This window comes from Eptatretus burgeri, chromosome 6 (assembly GCF_056783735.1).
Source record: "Eptatretus burgeri isolate ZD-2024b chromosome 6, Ebu_testis_v1, whole genome shotgun sequence".
NCBI classification, from domain to species: Eukaryota; Metazoa; Chordata; class Myxini; order Myxiniformes; family Myxinidae; genus Eptatretus; species Eptatretus burgeri.
In genome coordinates this window covers 111716616-111733809 of record NC_140966.1, presented here as the reverse complement: position 1 = coordinate 111733809, position 17194 = coordinate 111716616, and the positions used below count along the sequence as shown (strand labels likewise).

Genomic DNA, 17194 nt, shown 5'->3' with positions numbered 1-17194 from the left:
AGGTACGTGTGTGTGTGTGTGTGTGTGTGTGTGTGTGTGTGTGTGTGTGTGTGTGTGTGTGTGTGTGTGTGTGTGTGTGTGTGTGTGTGCTCATCAAATCGGTGTGTGTGGGACCAGTAAACGTACAAATTTAAGTTCATCATGTGTGATGACAAACCCTGCTTCTCCTTATCTACCCACAAGGCTTTGGTGGCCTCAGTGCTCCATTTTTTTTTCTGCTTTGTCTCCACTTTACCTGATCCTTCATTTGTTTCTCTGTCCAATCCCTATCCTTGCTCACCTTTTATACCTTGCCAACCGTGATGGAGTTTATCGAATGGAAAACTAGTCTTGTTGATTAAGGCCTAGTGTCGATCTGCATTTGCGGGCAGGTAGAACAATTGATGAAATCAACAGGACGTCAATCGAGGTATGCTAACCGCAATGGGAAGCGAGGACAAGTTGATGTTTCGGGCATTAACCCTTCATCGGAGCAGACGTGACACCCCTTTTTGGTCTGACGATGGGTTGAATTCCCGAAACATCAGCTTCCCCTCACGTCTCATGGCGGTCCGAACGCCTCGATCGACGCCCCGTTGATCCCATCCATTGCGACGGAGTCGTGGTCCCGTTGGTGTTTGAGCATGACCTGCAGGAATGTCGGCGTGATCAGGTGGGACACGATGGACGTGCTTGATGCTGTGCCCTTTCTTGCCTGGGTTGGCGTGTGCAGTTGTGTGTATCGATCGAATAATCGGGCTCGTAGACTGTTCGTCGGAATGGGCTTGAGGATACGGATGAAACTCGGATAGAAATCTTCATGACGGTCCCGACCCTCCGAGCCTCCAGTTGTTGGTTTTTCCAAAGGAATTTGATGTTTTTGCCCCTTTTTGCTCGTTGTCGAAGCATCTCACTGACTGTGGGCACCCATGTGCATCTTGCTCCATCTTTGCCTCCACAACCTCCCAATGACAGAAGCTGGCGGGGTTGGCGCTGCGCATCCAGCAGATCGAAACGAGCATGAGCATCCTGGAAGCCAAGGTGAGCCAAACCGCGAGAGCTTCCGGGAACTCTGTTTCATTGGCTTGCAGGTGCAGGCAACTCTGCAGAGTTGTTGAAATGGCAGGTAATGCAGTTTCAATCATCAGGTACTCCAATGTGCAAGTGTCATTTTAATATCCATCAGAGGAGACCATCATTTTGTGTGCAGCGTGTGCCTCCTGGATGCATCAAACCGACCTGGGAGTGTGGACGTGCCTCTGATGCAGTGCCCCCTGTAGGTTATAGCCGGAGTTATTAATGTGTCCAGGGTGTCCAACATAACTCGTCGTCAATTCGCGTACGATGCCGTCGGATCTTTAATGACGGTGCACGGTTTGTCCGGTTTAACATCCATCCGAAGGACGACACATCCATTGATGCCTCACCCTGCCTTGTGAAACTCCAGCATGGCAGTTTGTAGTGAGATTCGGAGTCAAACCCAGGCCGGACAGCTCAAGGGGGGAGTTGGCACACCTACAGCTCCTTCAGGAAGTATCCACACCCCTTGACCTTTGTCACATTTTGTTGTTACATCTTGAATTTAAAGTTGTTTAAATTATATTTTATTTTTTTTTGTCACCGATCTCCACAAAATACCCCACAATGGCAAAGTGAAAACATGTTTTTAGAAATGATTTATAAATTAATTAAAAATGAAAAGCTGAAATGTGCGTCAATAGGTATTCAACCCCCTTTGCTGTGACTCTCCAAATTGAGCTCAGATGCATCCAATTTCCTTTGATCGTCCTTGACGTGTCTCTACGGCTTGATTGGAATCCACCTGTGGCCAATTGAATCGAATGGACACGATTTAGAAAGACGCACACCTTTCTATATCGGGTCCCACAGTCGGCAGTGCATGTCAGAGCAGGAACTCCACCATGAAGTTCAAGGAGCTGTCCGTACAACTCCGAGATAGAATTGTGAGGAGGTGTAGATCTGGGGAAGGGTGGAAAACAATTTCTGGAGTGTTGAAAGTTCCCAAGAGCACAGTGAGACACCGAAGGTGGAAGGAGGTTATGCTTTCACCCTGTATGTCTGTCTTTTATCACCAACATGTCACAATTTTAAACCGATCTTCACGAAACTTCACCACATGGTAGAGTTTGTCATAAGCAAGAAGCCTCTTGTTTTGAGGTCAGAAAGTCAACAACTTTGTCGAATTTCTAAAATCCTCAGTTTTCATCAGATTGACGATAAGTTTGAAGATCATTCGCATATCAGGTCAGTGAATCCAACTACCAATTATTTTCGAGGTTAACATAGGCGAAAAGGTCTACGTAGGCCGAATTTCTAAAATTGTATATTTATTTATACAATGTTGAGGCTCGTATGAGAGCTAACATGCAGAATGTATCACAAGAGGGGGTGGGAGAGGGAAGGACAAACCAGTAGGGAACAGAGACATGAGGAGATCTGTGGAAGGGAGAGGGATGGGGGCAGGGAACACGGGGTATACAAGATGGACACTACAGGGACTTTCAGGTCCTTACACGACAGGGATTTTCAGGAAGGAAAGCAGGGAATTTGAAGGAGGTGGGTTTGGCGTGAATTAGCGGGGGTAGAAAAGATTGTGGTTTTGGATGCGGGACGATTAGGTAAGAAATGGTGGTGAACAGCTGTTTTGAAGACCTGAAGGGAAGAGTGGGATTTAAGAGAGCGTGGGAGTTTGTTCCAAACGTGGGAAAAAAAGATGAACGACTTCAAATTTGAAGAGGATTTGCATATTTGGTCATTGAATTCAACCACAAATTATTTTTGAGGTCAACTTAGGTGGGATTTCTAAATTCCTCAATTTTCATCCGATTGACTTGAAATTTGAAGAAGATTTATATTTCAGGTCACTGAATTCAAATCGCCAATTATTTTCCGGATCCGGATCCGAGAATTTTTGTTTTCAGCGATTCTTCACCAATTGATCGGGCCAAAAACGATATGTTGCACGATATCTCAAAAAAGTTGTGGACCGATTCGGATGAAGCTTGTTGGACAGGACGGTTGGGTGTGCCGCAAGTACGAATTGATTCGATTTTGGTGAAGATCCGGATCCGATAATTTTAAAACCGATTCTTCACCAATTGATCGGGCCAAAAACGATATGTAGCACGATATCTCCAAAAAGTTGTGGACCGATTCGGACGAAACTTAGTGGACAGGTCAGGTGTGTGACCACAACAAATTGATTCGATTTTGCTGAAGATCCGAATCAGGATCTGGATACGAGAATTATTTAAATTTTTTTTAAGTGATTCTTCACCGTTGAGAGATCGGGCCAAAAACGATGTATAGCATGGTATTTCAAACATGTATCGGGCCCGATATGTTCTCGAGGATCAGGAATTACATGGCAGAGGTTTGCGCTCTACCGAGTGTCCTAATTGATTACAGTGTTTCCAAAAATAAAATTGTTCCCAACTTTTTTTATTTTTTATTTTTTGGAGAAAAGGGGTTTTCAGAGAAACAGCATAACGTTTGAATGGGATTTATCTGCACTTCCTCCAATACATGCCAACAACACAAACTGCTCTCCCCTCCCTTGACCCTCTCCTCCCCTTTCCCCTTCCTCCAAACATTGATGGATTGTCCTCCTTGAAAGCCTTCATGAAAATAAATATGACGCGGTCAGAAATTTATTTCTCTTTGTTTCTCGTACCGATGAGAGTTTATGTCATTAAATGCTTTGGTTCTGTCAGATTTCCAAAATGGGCTGACAGGATGGCCTCGAGGTACTCATCTCTTAGCTGTCTGTCCTGGGTTTGAATCCTAACCCAGCTATAAACTGTCATCCCGGTGTCTCTCGGGCAGGGTGGTTCATCAGTCTGTGCGCCGTCGTTCGGATGGACGTTAAACGGGCGTCCCATCTGTCAGCATTCGTTGATGGACGTTGAGGATCTGACGATGTCCGTCGCGAAGGATAGGTCAGCTATCGCCAGCACACTGAAAAAAAATTACAAATCCCTACCCTAACCAGTAGAGGGCACTGCATCAGCGGCACAGCCGTGCCCTCGTCAAATGATGCTACCCGCACAGCCTTGTGCTGTGTACGAGCGAAGAAGAATTTCCAAAATGAATGCTTGCTTTGAAAACTAAGCTTTGTGTGACCTGCATACCCTTTAATCAAAGGGACGTGCCTGTTGGGCGTGTGTGTGTACGTGTCACCTTCAGCTGGCATCAATTCCTGGGCTCGATGACCTGAGGCCCGAATCTGAGGACTCCACTTTGACACCGAGCACCGAAGGAGCACCTGAGTATAATTTGACCAAGCACACCCCAAATGAGACTTCCAATACTGCAGGAGTAAGTACTGCAAGTGTTGTAAAAGTGGGAGTTTGGGTGGTGGGGGCTTTGTAAAACAGACGTCGTGTTGGAAATGTACAAAACTTTAGGGCTGCTTCGAATGAGGTATGCGTCCAGGTGAGATTACAGGACGGATCATCACCCATTGTTGAGAGAACCGTCGCGTGATTGTCAGGCGGGACAGTTGATTGTGTGATCGTGGTATTTTCACACGTTATTTTTGAGAAACGCTGAAGGGTATAAAACAACATTATTTTCAAACAAACCAATTGAAGGACCTCTGGTTCGGGTCGTTTCCATTTGCAAACGACCAATTGCAATGAGACGTTCGACTCGTTTCTGATTGGGAAGTAACCCGAGAACCGGAGGGACCGTGTTGATTCTGATGCATTGGTGGTGACGCTGGAACAGAGGAACCATGCTCATTTTGCTGTGTGGGTAGTTGACACTGGAACCAGAGGAAGCCACCACAGAACACGTGCATGAGTACACCTGAGCAGCGTCGCTGGTCTGACGTGAGTGAGTGCGTGAGCCGAATGCACCATCACCGACGCTGGATGCTCTTTTCACTTTCGGTCGAAGAAAGCCAAGTTTACACAGCCATGAATTTCAAGATGAATCAAACTTCCTTTTTAACAGAAGCCAAGGGACACTCATAACTGTCGTGCCAATCTGACTTACACGGGTGCACAGCAGCACCGCAGTCATGCATCACACGTCACACGTCAAACGTCACACATTACGAACCGCTTAATGAAGGTAAACGACAAATTGTTTTCTGAAGCTCATTCGGCCTCGTTATTAATAACGGATGGGGAGTGTCTTACACACAGAAGGTTAACAAGCGTTCCAAACTGTGCACCTGCCGTCGTGAATTGCCCAGTTACCTGAGGGTGACCTCACGTGCCGGTGAAATGGTATTCGAGCTCACTCAGGTCGACGAGGTTTCGTCCGGTGCGCCGGTCGATCGTAGCCGCTTTGTCTCGAAGGGTGGATTAAATTGGTGTCATTGCCATTTTAGTCTCTCATTCGGTGATCTACATATTGCGAACACTTGCGTGTAAATTCCACAGGGAGGTAGTTCTGCGTTGTTGGTATTCGGCGTCGTGTAACAGCAGCAGAGCTTGACGAAACGATGCTTGTACGCCTTTTGACTGCCTCATAATATCGTAATGACTGAATGAAGCAAATCGTGACGTGTGGGAGCTGAATGAATGCTTTTGTGGTCGAGATCCTTCGTGACCACTGCGTAGCTGAAGTGGCTCCACGGCGTCTTCAGTTTGATGGAAAAGGAAGAGGTTGTGCGGATCATGGTCAGCGAAACGATGAAAAGCTGTGACTAACTGTTGTGAACTCCAAATATTTATCATCCTTGGCTCCGTTTCTGGTGGCAGACATGGAGACTATAATTTCCGCACGTGTTTGGTGGTGTTGGTGGTTGTTGCAGAGATCTGATGTGGTTGGAGAGGATTCCCCCGCAGCAGAAAACGTGGTCACCGTGGCCAGAGACGCTCGTTACGCTCGCTATCTCAAGATGCTGCAAGTGGTATGTGTTCTGACACGTGGAAGTGCAGTATTATGTGGTTGTGCGGAACTCTGAATCGATGAACTGTTGTGTTTTTTTTGTTTGTTGTTGTGACCATTTAGTACAGTGTGCTCTGTATGGCTAACTTGCGTTACCTGTGCACCTGTTTCAGGGTAGATTGAAATGTGTGCTCTTTACCTCGCGCACAGTTTATGATTGAGGAACAACTTGTTTCGATTGAATGTTATATTTTCGACACGAGTCAGAATATACAGTAGACTAGGTGTAAGTCGGCAGCGTGTAACTCGTCACTTCGCCTAAGTCGGCAGCGTCAAAAAATCCCGAATTTATCTCATGTTAAATCCCTTTGAATAAAGGGTCATCCCTCTGTAAGTCGTCATCTCTAAGTCGTCACTTCGTCTAAGTCGTCAGATGTTGTCCATTCCCACGTAATGGAAACTCAAGTAAATTACCACTCCTAACTCGTCACACGGAACTGCTGTCTCGTGAGAAGCCCGATTTCATGGAATCGTGATGCTCGCTCATTGGTTTACACCGCCAGTGATAGGCTATTTATAACTGCGTACACACGTTGATCGCACTGCAGGCAGGACAATGGCGACGAAGCGTAAGCTTACAGCTAAAACCTACCAAGAAAAATACGACATTATCCAGTTTTGCGAGGCAAATCCACTGATGAAGAAAACAGACATAGCTGAGAAGTTGGACATCAAACGGCAGACATTGAACGATATCTTGAAGAATAAGGGCAAGATATTTGGACAAGTGGAGAAGATCGTGAGGCCGGTGGTAAGTGTGAAATGTGTGTCCTTTGAAGATGTCGATGATGTGCTCATCATCTGGTTTCGGCAAATGTCGGCTCAGCTAAATATTCGGTTTTGGCCGATTCGGCCGATACTGTCTTTCGGTGGAGGATTGCCCAGCCAACATCATGGAATACAATGACCGGGTTGAATCCTTTCTCATGCACCAGATGCCCAAGAGTTTGAGGCAGTCAAACATAACGGATTACTTCGCGAAGAAGTAAAGGATCGATCGAGCTTAGTGTTGAAGTCCGATCATGGTTTTATCTTGGCTTGTTTTGTACATTACCGCACTCACTTACACATAGGCATTGAGTGGTAATCATCACCACGATGAATGTGTGTCATGTAATTTGTCACCATACCATCACCGATGGTATACGAGTTGTCTTACAGAGTTGTTCATTATCTTTACTTTTGATAAACTGATTCATGAATTCCATCTTTGCTTGATCACTTTCCAACTCACCAACTCACCCCCACCTATGCCCCGAGGATTGTGTTTTCCTTTTGGTACAATAGCCGGCTCTCACACATATGCGTCCAGGCCACGCGCGACTTCATCCTTCACCCCACAGTCATCATGAATGTTCGCATACGCGCAAGTCGTCACATTTCTAAGTCGTCACTTTTTTCTCGGTCCCGATGGTGACGACTTACGCCTAGTCTACTGTAAATAGGAAGACAAGTCTGCCGTTTTACAGTACTTTGTCTCTGAATTGGTCCCGACCGCGCATGCGCAGAGAGGGTCAGGTAATACCTTTACTCTCTCTCTCTCTCTGCCCACCTGGCACTCAAAAAAAATTGAAAATCCTTTCAAACGGAAAGCTTGCTGTTTATAAGGACGTTGTAAAGGACACAAACAACAGTCATGTAGAACTAATGTAACTCGTTAGATGGTGTGATGTCATAGATACTCTGTCAGCGGCGGTAAAACCCGTAATTAATTTTGTGTATGCGGCTTTAAAGCTTTGTTTAAATTTAATTATATATTTGAACACTATAAGTGGATTGGATTGGCCTTTTGAGCGGCGGTTGATCCTTGTGCCCGTGGACTTGCTTTGGCCCGCCATGCGGTGGGGTGGATCGGGGGGTGCATTTGGGTCCGTTTGTCTGTCTGTCTGTCTGTCTGTTTGTTTGTTTGTCTGCACAGAACTCTCATGTTTTTCTCCACAACCGCTTGTCATATCGAGATGACATTTTCACCATTGGTGCCGTCCACTCATGGACAGTTTTGATCATAATTATGACGTCATAAGTCACATGCTGTGGCAGCCATGTTGGAAAAATGTAAAAAAATTGAACCTCTGTATCTCTGAAACCGCACCAAGGAAAAAATTGAAACTTGGCACACGGCAAGTACTCCTCATGGGGAATGAGTGTGATTTGTTTTTTGTTTTATGACGTCATAGGTGCCTTCGTTGTGACGTCATAATTGCATATGTAGAACGCTACATCCGATCGGTATGAACATTTTTGAGTCACCTCGGGATAAAATTGTCCGCAAAATGTTTTTTGATGACGTCATCGGTCACATGATTTGGCAGCCTTATTGGATTTACCCTCAAGCCTATAAAAATACACCACTCAAATGAAGTCCTGGCGAGGGTCTGCAATCTCTGATTGCTCTTTTTCTTGTTATTAATGCTTTAACTTGAGAGCTGTTAATAACATATCTTGGGAGTATCCAGCGCTGCACCAGCAATCTCTCGTATAATCTCACTAAATAAACCGAGCGCTCGGTGTTGTTTTTAAAAATTGTAAAACAAACTCGATGTAGTCTGATTTGGCAATTTTATTGATTATAGGATTGTCTGTCGATGAAGCGAGTCCCTCGCGCTGCAAACGGGTCCTGCGCCCTGCGGAGCGAGTCCTCACGCTGCGGAATGGGTCCTGCGCCTTGCGGAGCGAGTCCCTTCCCCTGCCCACTCTGTGAAGTGAATCCCCCCCCCCATGCCCATGTTGTGAATGTGGGTTGGACAACAATAATAATTTGTTCAAGTGCCAACGATAACTCATCCACTTTTTGCAAAAGACACGGTGGGATCCTTAACTTGCACCAACTAATGGTTTACTGACAGGACTGCCGGATTCCTGCCCATTCGAGGGTGGTGCGCACATCGATACAACACGTGCCTGTAGAGCACCAATCCGACAGTTTGTAATTGGGTCGGGAATTCAACCGAGATTAGACAGCTCAGAGACGAGTGTGATGTCTCTGCACCATCTTGTCAGGGAAGCCTGGTGTTGGCTTAACGTTTAGGGTGGCTGGCTTAAGATCTTCCGCTCTCGAGTTCGAGACTCCGTCGGCAGTTGGATTAACACCAGGTGGGGGTTGACTCAGCCTGTCGTCCTTCAGAGGTGAGCGAAATGAGTACCAGCATGCTGGTAACGGGGCATTGTATCAAGCGGCACAGCCGCACCCCCAGAAAATGACGCAACCAAGCAGCAACAGGCTGCATACGAATAAATAAATAAATAAATAAATACATCCCGTCAGACTTGATTAATTATCGATACCATATTCTGAAATTGATACAGTATTTCTTAATCATCATCATCGTGACTAACTTCATTATGTAATTCGGTCCAAATGAATAGGGAACTACACCAGGAGATCGATCAAGCCATTTGGACAATTCCCTCCGTGATGTACAGAGGAGTTGTTCTTACAAAATGCCGTATTTTAAGATTAAGGCCATGGAGGTTTAATCCCTTGTTGTGGTTTGTGCGAAACTCCCTTTTCTCATGCTGAGTGTTGTGCCATCCTTGTTAACATGTGACCCATGACCTTGTTGCATCTGTGCGAACATTTCTCCATCAGGGTGTGCCTCTCATGGCCATCAGAAACAAGATGATCACGGAAGGGTTGGACCCCGATCTATTACAGTGAGTTTCAAACCTTGCTCATTCATGAGCACACGTGATCAATCTGAAACATTACCTCCTCCATACCACCTGACTGATCACAGACTGCTTTAAAATGACTATTATGTTATTGTTTTCAACCTCCATGTTTTAAAGTGTTTGCTCTCACATTAGTCGCAACCTGATCCTCCGCAACATGATAACTACATCCCGCTGTCACTGCAGGAGATGGTTCACCGGGTCGTTAGTGTATGTATTGTCGACACCAATTCTCACCCACGATCAATGACGTGTTGTCTCTGCATAGAACCCCAGATGCCCCTGTCCCGTCTGGAGGGGAAGCCATAAAATCGGAACCTGCACCTGAAGGCAACGACTCTGACAGTGAAGATTCCCTCAGTGATTGATCGATACTCGGAGAGAGGATGGTGGAGATAGCTCAAAGGCCCCTCATGTACGAGAGTGGAGCGTCAGTCGACCACGTTCCGTAACCCAGTTTGATGGGTCACCTACCGAGCTTTGTGGTTCGGTTATAATACTTTAACAACCCTATGATGATAGATCTCTTACATGCAGATTCATCGATGTGTTGAATTACCGAGTTTGTACTATTATGATGCACATGAGCTGCCAGGTGATCTACAGGGGAGACACAAATGACCCCGAAAGCTCAATATCAATTTCCCTTCAGGAATATCACATTGTGAATGGAGTTATTATTCTGATTCGCTGAAAGCTGATAACGTGATTGGTTTATTGCCAGAATGGCAGGTGAATTGGTGGATCAGGGTTGAATGAGGACGCAAGTTCACAAATGCTTAACTGTGGAAGTTTTCCTGTCCTTGTAAAGATCTTTTTTTAATTTTATTAATAACTTGTTTAATGATTCGGGAAACACCCAAGCCACAAATACCGGCGCTCTACCAGACCCAGGTGTAGTTGGGGCAATGAGTTGCTCTCGAATGCAGGTTTGTACCTGTTCTGAGAAGTCTTCACATGGTATTTTCTTCCCGATTTCACCGATCAATTGCTTGAACCTTCGGCTGTGCTGACACTCGATGATATTTGTTGATGAGTTGAGTTTGTACAAGCGACTGGTTCTCGCGGTAGATACCGTAACTGAATGCAATTGTGAGAAATGCTGTTTATTAAACTTCTCCCCACTGATGCCATTCTATGCTGATCCTGGTGCATGCATGCTAAATGATGTGCTTCGTTTGTACACCATGCAGGACAGTCTTCCTGAGGGTCAGACCATGATGGTCCTACACACTTGAATCGCATAGTAACGAGGCTGAAGCAATTGAACTATCCTGCCCCCCATGCTGTAAAGGGATGGAGGGAGGGAGGGGGGGTGTTCAACAGCCTGCAGGTTACCACATAAGACCTCTTATTTTACCATACAGGTTTTCCACTTGCAACAAGTTATTTTACCATGCAGATAACAACTTAAACCTCTTATTTTACCGTGCAGATCCCCACTTAAAGCTGTTATTTTACCGTGCAGATTCCCACTTACACCTCTTATTTTACCGTAGATGTTCCCACTTTATCCTGTTATTTTACCATGCAGGTTACCACTTAAACCTGCTCATTTACCATGCAGTTTTCCACTTAAATCTCATTTTACCATACATGTTCCCACTTAAACCTGTTATTTTACCGTACATGTTCACACTTAACCCTGTTATTTTACCGTACATGTTCCCACTTTATCCTGTTATTTTACCGTACATGTTTCCACTTAAACCTCTCATTTTACCATAAATGTTCCCACTTAAACCTGTTATTTTACCTTACACATTTCCACTTTATCCTGTTATTTTACCCTACATGTTTCCACTTTATCCTGTTATTTTACCGTACATGTTTCCACTTAAGCCTCTTATTTTACCGTGCAGGTTCCCACTTAAACCTGTTATTTTACCGTACATGTTCACACTTAACCCTGTTATTTTAACATACATGTTCCCACTTAATCCTGTTATTTTACCGTACATGTTCCCACTTTATCCTGTTATTTTACCATGCAGGTTACCACTTAAACCTGCTCGTTTACCATGCAGGTTTCCACTTAAACCTGCTCGTTTACCATGCAGGTTTCCACTTAAACCTCTCATTTTACCATAAATGTTCCCACTTAAACCTGTTATTTTACCGTACATGTTTCCACTTTATCCTGTTATTTTACTGTACATGTTTCCACTTTATCCTGTTATTTTACCGTACATGTTTCCACTTTATCCTTTTGTTTTACCGTACATGTTTCCACTTAAGCCTCTTATTTTACCGTGCAGGTTCCCACTTAAACCTCTTATTTTACCGTGCAAGTTCCCACTTAACCTTGCGACTTTATCATGCAGGTTACCACTTAAACCTCTTATTTTACCGAGCAGGTTCCCACTTAAATGTCTTATTTTACCGTGCAGGTTCCATCTTAACCTTGCTACTTTACCATGCAGGTTACCACTTAAACCTCTTATTTTACCGTGCAAGTTCCCACTTAACCTTGCTACTTTACCATGCAGGTTACGACTTAAACCTGCTAGTTGACGGTGCCAGTTCCCACTTTACCTTGTTATTTTACCATGTAGGTTACCACTTTACCTTGTTATTTTACCATGCAGGTTACCACTTAAATCAATTATTTTAATGCTTTGACCTCATGGTAATGTGATGAAAATCCGAGAACATAATTTTTGTTTTAAAATCAAACCACATTAACCAGGTCCTGGGTGGTGTCAAACTCCTTTAAAGGTGGCGGTTGTGGTAGAGCTTTCTTAAAAGTTGAACTGCATTTGGTAGTGCGCACCTGAGCACCTGACTCCAACCATCCTACGGTCTGACTTGAACGGTACCCGGTGAAACAGTCCTACCATCTCATTCTAACCGTTCCTGAGTACCATCCTACCATCTGGCTCCAACCACCTGGCTCCAACCACCTACTATTTAACCATCCCACCAGCTGACTGTGTCTGTGAGCCATTTTTGACTGGCAGATGACGATCAAGAGCAGACACGTGTGTCCAAGACCAATATAGATATAAAAGACTCGGTTTGTTCACTTCCCTTTTCGCTTTGGGGAACAGTGTATATGTTCTATGTTTGGTCACTTTGGAGAGATCTCACCAGCGACCGGTGCAACCAACTGGCTGCGGTCTTCCAATGTCATCTCGGGTGTGTAACCAGCATGTTAACCAATAACAATTGGGCTTAAAACGACGTTTGTGAGTCGATCCGTTTGTGTGCATGCACCGTGTGTTCTTGTTTACTCCGAATGAGAGAGAATGAATGCTGAGATGCTCTCGTCATCGAGGTAACCCTAAATACCTTGGAGGGACGTCTGGCTCGGATATCTATCTCTTCGTTGCGTTGGTTGCAGGGCCTGGTCTTTGTGGTTCGGTTGTGGCAGCAGTACATTTCCCCTTTGAATAGGTTCCGTTACTATTTTCTGCAGTCTTTTTAGAAATGCCTTTTTTTTTAGTTTATTTTGAGTAAACGCTCAAGTAATTCCCTTTCGTAAGATGAGACCCCCACGTGGCCGGGCAGGTCAGGTGAGATGCACACAGGGCAAGTTCTGCTCCTACATTTAAGTAGAATTGGGTTGGTGAGTCTTCTTCTTTCATATATAGTACATTGTTGCACATGGAATCATTTACTGGGGGTGTAGCTGTTCCGCTGCTGCGGTGCCCCTTGTAGGTTTGAGCAGGAATTTGAGAGTGCCGGTGATAATTCGCCTCTTCATGAGACAGAAATTCTTGATATCCACCAACTAATGCTGGGTTGAGTGAAGTTGAGGAAGTGGGTGTGTGTGGGAGAAGATGAGGAAGTGGGTGTGTGTGTGTGGGAGAGGGTAAGGAAGTGGGTGTGTGTGTGTGGGAGAGGGCGAGGAAGTGGGTGTGTGTGTGTGGGAGAGGGTGAGGAAGTGGGTGTGTGTGTGTGGGAGAGGGCGAGGAAGTGGGTGTGTGTGTGTGCGGAGAGGGCGAGTGGGTGGTGTGTGGGAGAGGGCGAGCAAGTGGGTGTGTGTGGGAGAGGGCGAGCAAGTGGGTGTGTGCGGGAGAGGGCGAGCAAGTGGGTGTGTGCGGGAGAGGGCGAGCAAGTGGGTGTGTGCGGGAGAGGGCGAGCAAGTGGGTGTGTGCGGGAGAGGGCGAGCAAGTGGGTGTGTGCGGGAGAGGGCGAGCAAGTGGGTGTGTGCGGGAGAGGGCGAGCAAGTGGGTGTGTGTGAGAGAGCGAGCAAGTGGGTGTGTGTGGAGAGGGCGAGTAAGTGGGTGTGTGCGTGGAGAGGGCGAGCAAGTGGGTGTGTGCGTGTGGGAGAGGGCGAGCAAGTGGGTGTGTGGAGAGGGCGAGCAAGGGAGGGAGAGGGCGAGCAAGTGGGTGTGTGCGGGGAGAGGGCGAGCAAGTGGGTGTGTGCGGTGAGAGGGCGTGTGCAAGTGGGTGTGTGTGTGCGGGAGAGGGCGAGCAAGTGGGTGTGTGTGTGCGGGAGAGGGCGAGCAAGTGGGTGTGTGTGTGCGGGAGAGGGCGAGCAAGTGGGTGTGTGTGTGTGTGGAGAGGGCGAGCAAGTGGGTGTGTGTGCGGGAGAGGGCGAGCAAGTGGGTGTGTGTGTGCGGGAGAGGGCGAGCAAGTGGTGTGTGTGTGTGCGGGAGAGGGCGAGCAAGTGGTGTGTGTGTGCGGGAGAGGGCGAGCAAGTGGGTGTGTGTGTGCGGGAGAGGGCGAGCAAGTGGGTGTGTGTGTGTGAGAGGGCGAGCAAGGCGGGTGTGTGTGCGGGAGAGGGCGAGCAAGTGGGTGTGTGTGTGCGGGAGAGGGCGAGCAAGTGGGTGTGTGTGTGTGCGGGAGAGGGCGAGCAAGTGGGTGTGTGTGTGTGCGGGAGAGGGCGAGCAAGTGGGTTTGTGTGTGTGCGGGAGAGGGCGAGCAAGTGGGTTTGTGTGTGTGCGTGGAGAGGGCGAGCAAGTGGGTGTGTGTGTGTGTGCGGGAGGAAGTGAGCAAGTGGGTGTGTGTGTGTGCGGGAGAGGGCGAGCAAGTGGGTGTGTGTGTGTATGGAGAGGGCGAGCAAGTGGGTGTGTGTGTGTGCGGGAGAGGCGAGCAAGTGGGTGTGTGTGTGCGGAGAGGGCGAGCAAGTGGGTGTGTGTGTGCGTGCGAGAGGGCGAGCAAGTGGGTGTGTGTGTGTGCGGGAGAGGGCGAGCAAGTGGGTGTGTGTGTGTGCGGGAGAGGGCGAGCAAGTGGGTTTGTGTGTGTGCGGGAGAGGGCGAGCAAGTGGGTTTGTGTGTGTGCGGGAGAGACAGAAAGGCGAGCAATGGGTGTGTGTGTGTGCGGAGAGGGCGTGCGCGTGGGTTTGTGTGTGTGCGGGAGAGGGCGAGCAAGTGGGTGTGTGTGTGCGGGAGAGGGCGAGCAAGTGGGTGTGTGTGTGCGGGAGAGGGCGAGCAAGTGTTGGTGTGTGTGTGCGGGAGAGGGCGAGCAAGCAAGTGTGCATGGAGAGAGGGCCATGCTATGTGTGCGGGTGAGGGCGAGCAAGTAAGGTGTGTGTGTGCGGGAGAGGGCGAGCAAGTGGGTGTGTGTGTGCGGGAGAGGGCGAGCAAGTGGGTGTGTGTGTGTGCGGGAGAGGGGCGGTGCAAGTGGGTGTGTGCGTGTGCGTGGAGAGGGCGAGTGCGTGTGTGTGTGCGTGTGCGGGAGAGGGCGAGCAAGTGGGTGTGTGCGTGTGCGGGAGAGGGCGAGCAAGTGGGTGTGTGCGTGTGCGGGAGAGGGCGAGCAAGTGGGTGTGTGCGTGTGCGGGAGAGGGCGAGCGAGTGGGTGTGTGCGTGTGCGGGAGAGGGCGAGCAAGTGGTGTGTGTGCGTGTGCGGGGAGAGGGCGAGCAAGTGGGTGTGTGTGCGTGTGCGGGAGAGGGCGAGCAAGTGGGTGTGTGCGTGTGCGGGAGAGGGCGAGCAAGTGGGTGTGTGTGTGTGCGGGGAGAGGGCGAGCGAGGTGGGTGGGCGTGTGCGGGGAGAGGGCGAGCGAGTGGGTGTGTGCGGGAGAGGGCGAGCGAGTGGGTGTGTGCGGGCGAGGGCGAGCGAGTGGGTGTGTGTGTGTGCGGGAGAGGGCGAGCGAGTGGGTGTGTGTGTGTGCGGGAGAGGGCGAGCGAGTGGGTGTGTGTGTGTGCGTGGAGAGGGCGAGCGAGTGTGTGTGTGTGTGTGCGGGAGAGGGCGAGCGAGTGGGTGTGTGTGTGTGCGGGAGAGGGCGAGCGAGTGGGTGTGTGTGTGTGCGTGTGAGAGGGCGAGCGAGTGGGGTGTGTGTGTGTGCGGGAGAGGGCGCGCGAGTGGGTGTGTGTGTGTGTGCGGGAGAGGGCGAGCGAGTGGGTGTGTGTGTGTGCGGGAGAGGGCGAGCGAGTGGGTGTGTGTGTGTGCGGGAGAGGGCGAGCGAGTGGGTGTGTGTGTGTGTGCGGGAGAGGGCGAGCGAGTGGGTGTGTGTGTGTGTGCGGGAGAGGGCGAGCGAGTGGGTGTGTGTGTGTGTGTGCGTGGAGAGGGCGAGCGAGTGGGTGTGTGTGTGTGTGCGGGAGAGGGCGAGCGAGTGGGTGCGTGTGTGTGCGGGAGAGGGCGAGCGCGAGTGGGTGCGTGTGTGTGCGGGAGAGGGCGAGCGAGTGGGTGCGTGTGTGTGCGGGGGAGAGGCGAGCTTAGTGGGTGCGTGTGTGTGCGTGGAGAGGGCTAGCCGAGTGGGTGCGTGTGTGTGCGTATAGGAGAGCGAGCCAGGCGTGTGTGCGCGAGGGCGAGCGCAGTGGGTGCGTGTGTGTGCGAGTGCGCGTGTGTGCGCGCGAGCGCTTAGTGGGTGCGTGTGTGTGTGGGAGAGGGCAGGCTAGTGGGTGCGTGTGTGTGCGGGAGAGCGAGCGAGTGGGTGCGTGTGTGTGCGGGAGAGGGCGAGCGAGTGGGTGCGTGTGTGTGTGTGTGTGCGCGGGAGAGGGCGAGCGAGTGGGTGCGTGTGTGTGTGTGTGTGTGTGCGGGAGAGGGCGCGCGAGTGGGTGCGTGTGTGTGTGTGTGTATGCGAAACAGTGGAGAGGGCGACACCGTGGGAGTGGGTGCGTGCGCCAGTGTGTGTGTGTGTGCGGAGAGAGGGCGCAGCGAGTGGGTGGGTGCGTGTGTGTGGAGAGGGCGCATCGTGTGCGGCGCGCGTGTGTGTGCGGGAGAGGGCGACCGAGTGGGTGCAAAGTGTGTGTGTGTGGGCTGCTGGAGAGGGCGAGCGAGTGGGTGCGTGTGTAGGTGTGTGTGTGTGCGTGTGGGAGGGCGAGCGAGTGGGTGCGCAGAAGTGTGTGTGTGTGTGCGGGGAGAGGCGACCGAGTGGGTGTGTGTGTGGTGTGTGTGTGCGAGGAGAGTGCGATCGAGTGTGTGTGTGTGTGTGTGTGGGGGGGGGAGAGGGAGGAGGAAGTGGGTGTGTGTGTGGAGAGGGTTCTGAGGAAGTGTGTGTGTGTGTGAGGGTGAGGAAGTGTGTGTGTGTGTGTGGAAGTGTGTGTGTGGGGGGGGAGAGGGTGAGGAAGTGTGTGTGTGTGAGAGGGTGAGGGAAGTGTGTGTGAGAGGGGGTGAGAAGTGTGTGTGTGTGTGTGTGTGTGTGTGGGAGAGAGGGTGAGAAGTGTGTGTGAGAGGGTGAGGAAGTGTGTGTGTGTGTGTGTGTGTGTGTGTGTGTGTGTGAGAGGGTGAGGAA

General features: G+C 49.4%; 1 protein-coding gene across 1 annotated transcript in view; it reads left to right on the top strand.

Annotated features, from left to right (window-relative positions):
• WASHC3 (WASH complex subunit 3) overlaps positions 1-10706 on the top strand; it is a 23463-nt gene extending 12757 nt beyond the window's left edge. Inside the window, exons 2-7 of the mRNA XM_085886813.1 lie at positions 1-2; positions 955-1020; positions 4186-4317; positions 5765-5863; positions 9491-9555; positions 9842-10706. The exon at positions 1-2 is cut by the window's left edge and continues 97 nt beyond it. Of these exons, the coding sequence (XP_085742939.1) occupies positions 1-2; positions 955-1020; positions 4186-4317; positions 5765-5863; positions 9491-9555; positions 9842-9941 (464 nt within the window). The 3' untranslated portion in view covers positions 9942-10706. The remainder of the gene's footprint in view (positions 3-954; positions 1021-4185; positions 4318-5764; positions 5864-9490; positions 9556-9841) is intronic.
• Positions 10707-17194: the final 6488 nt, after the last annotated feature.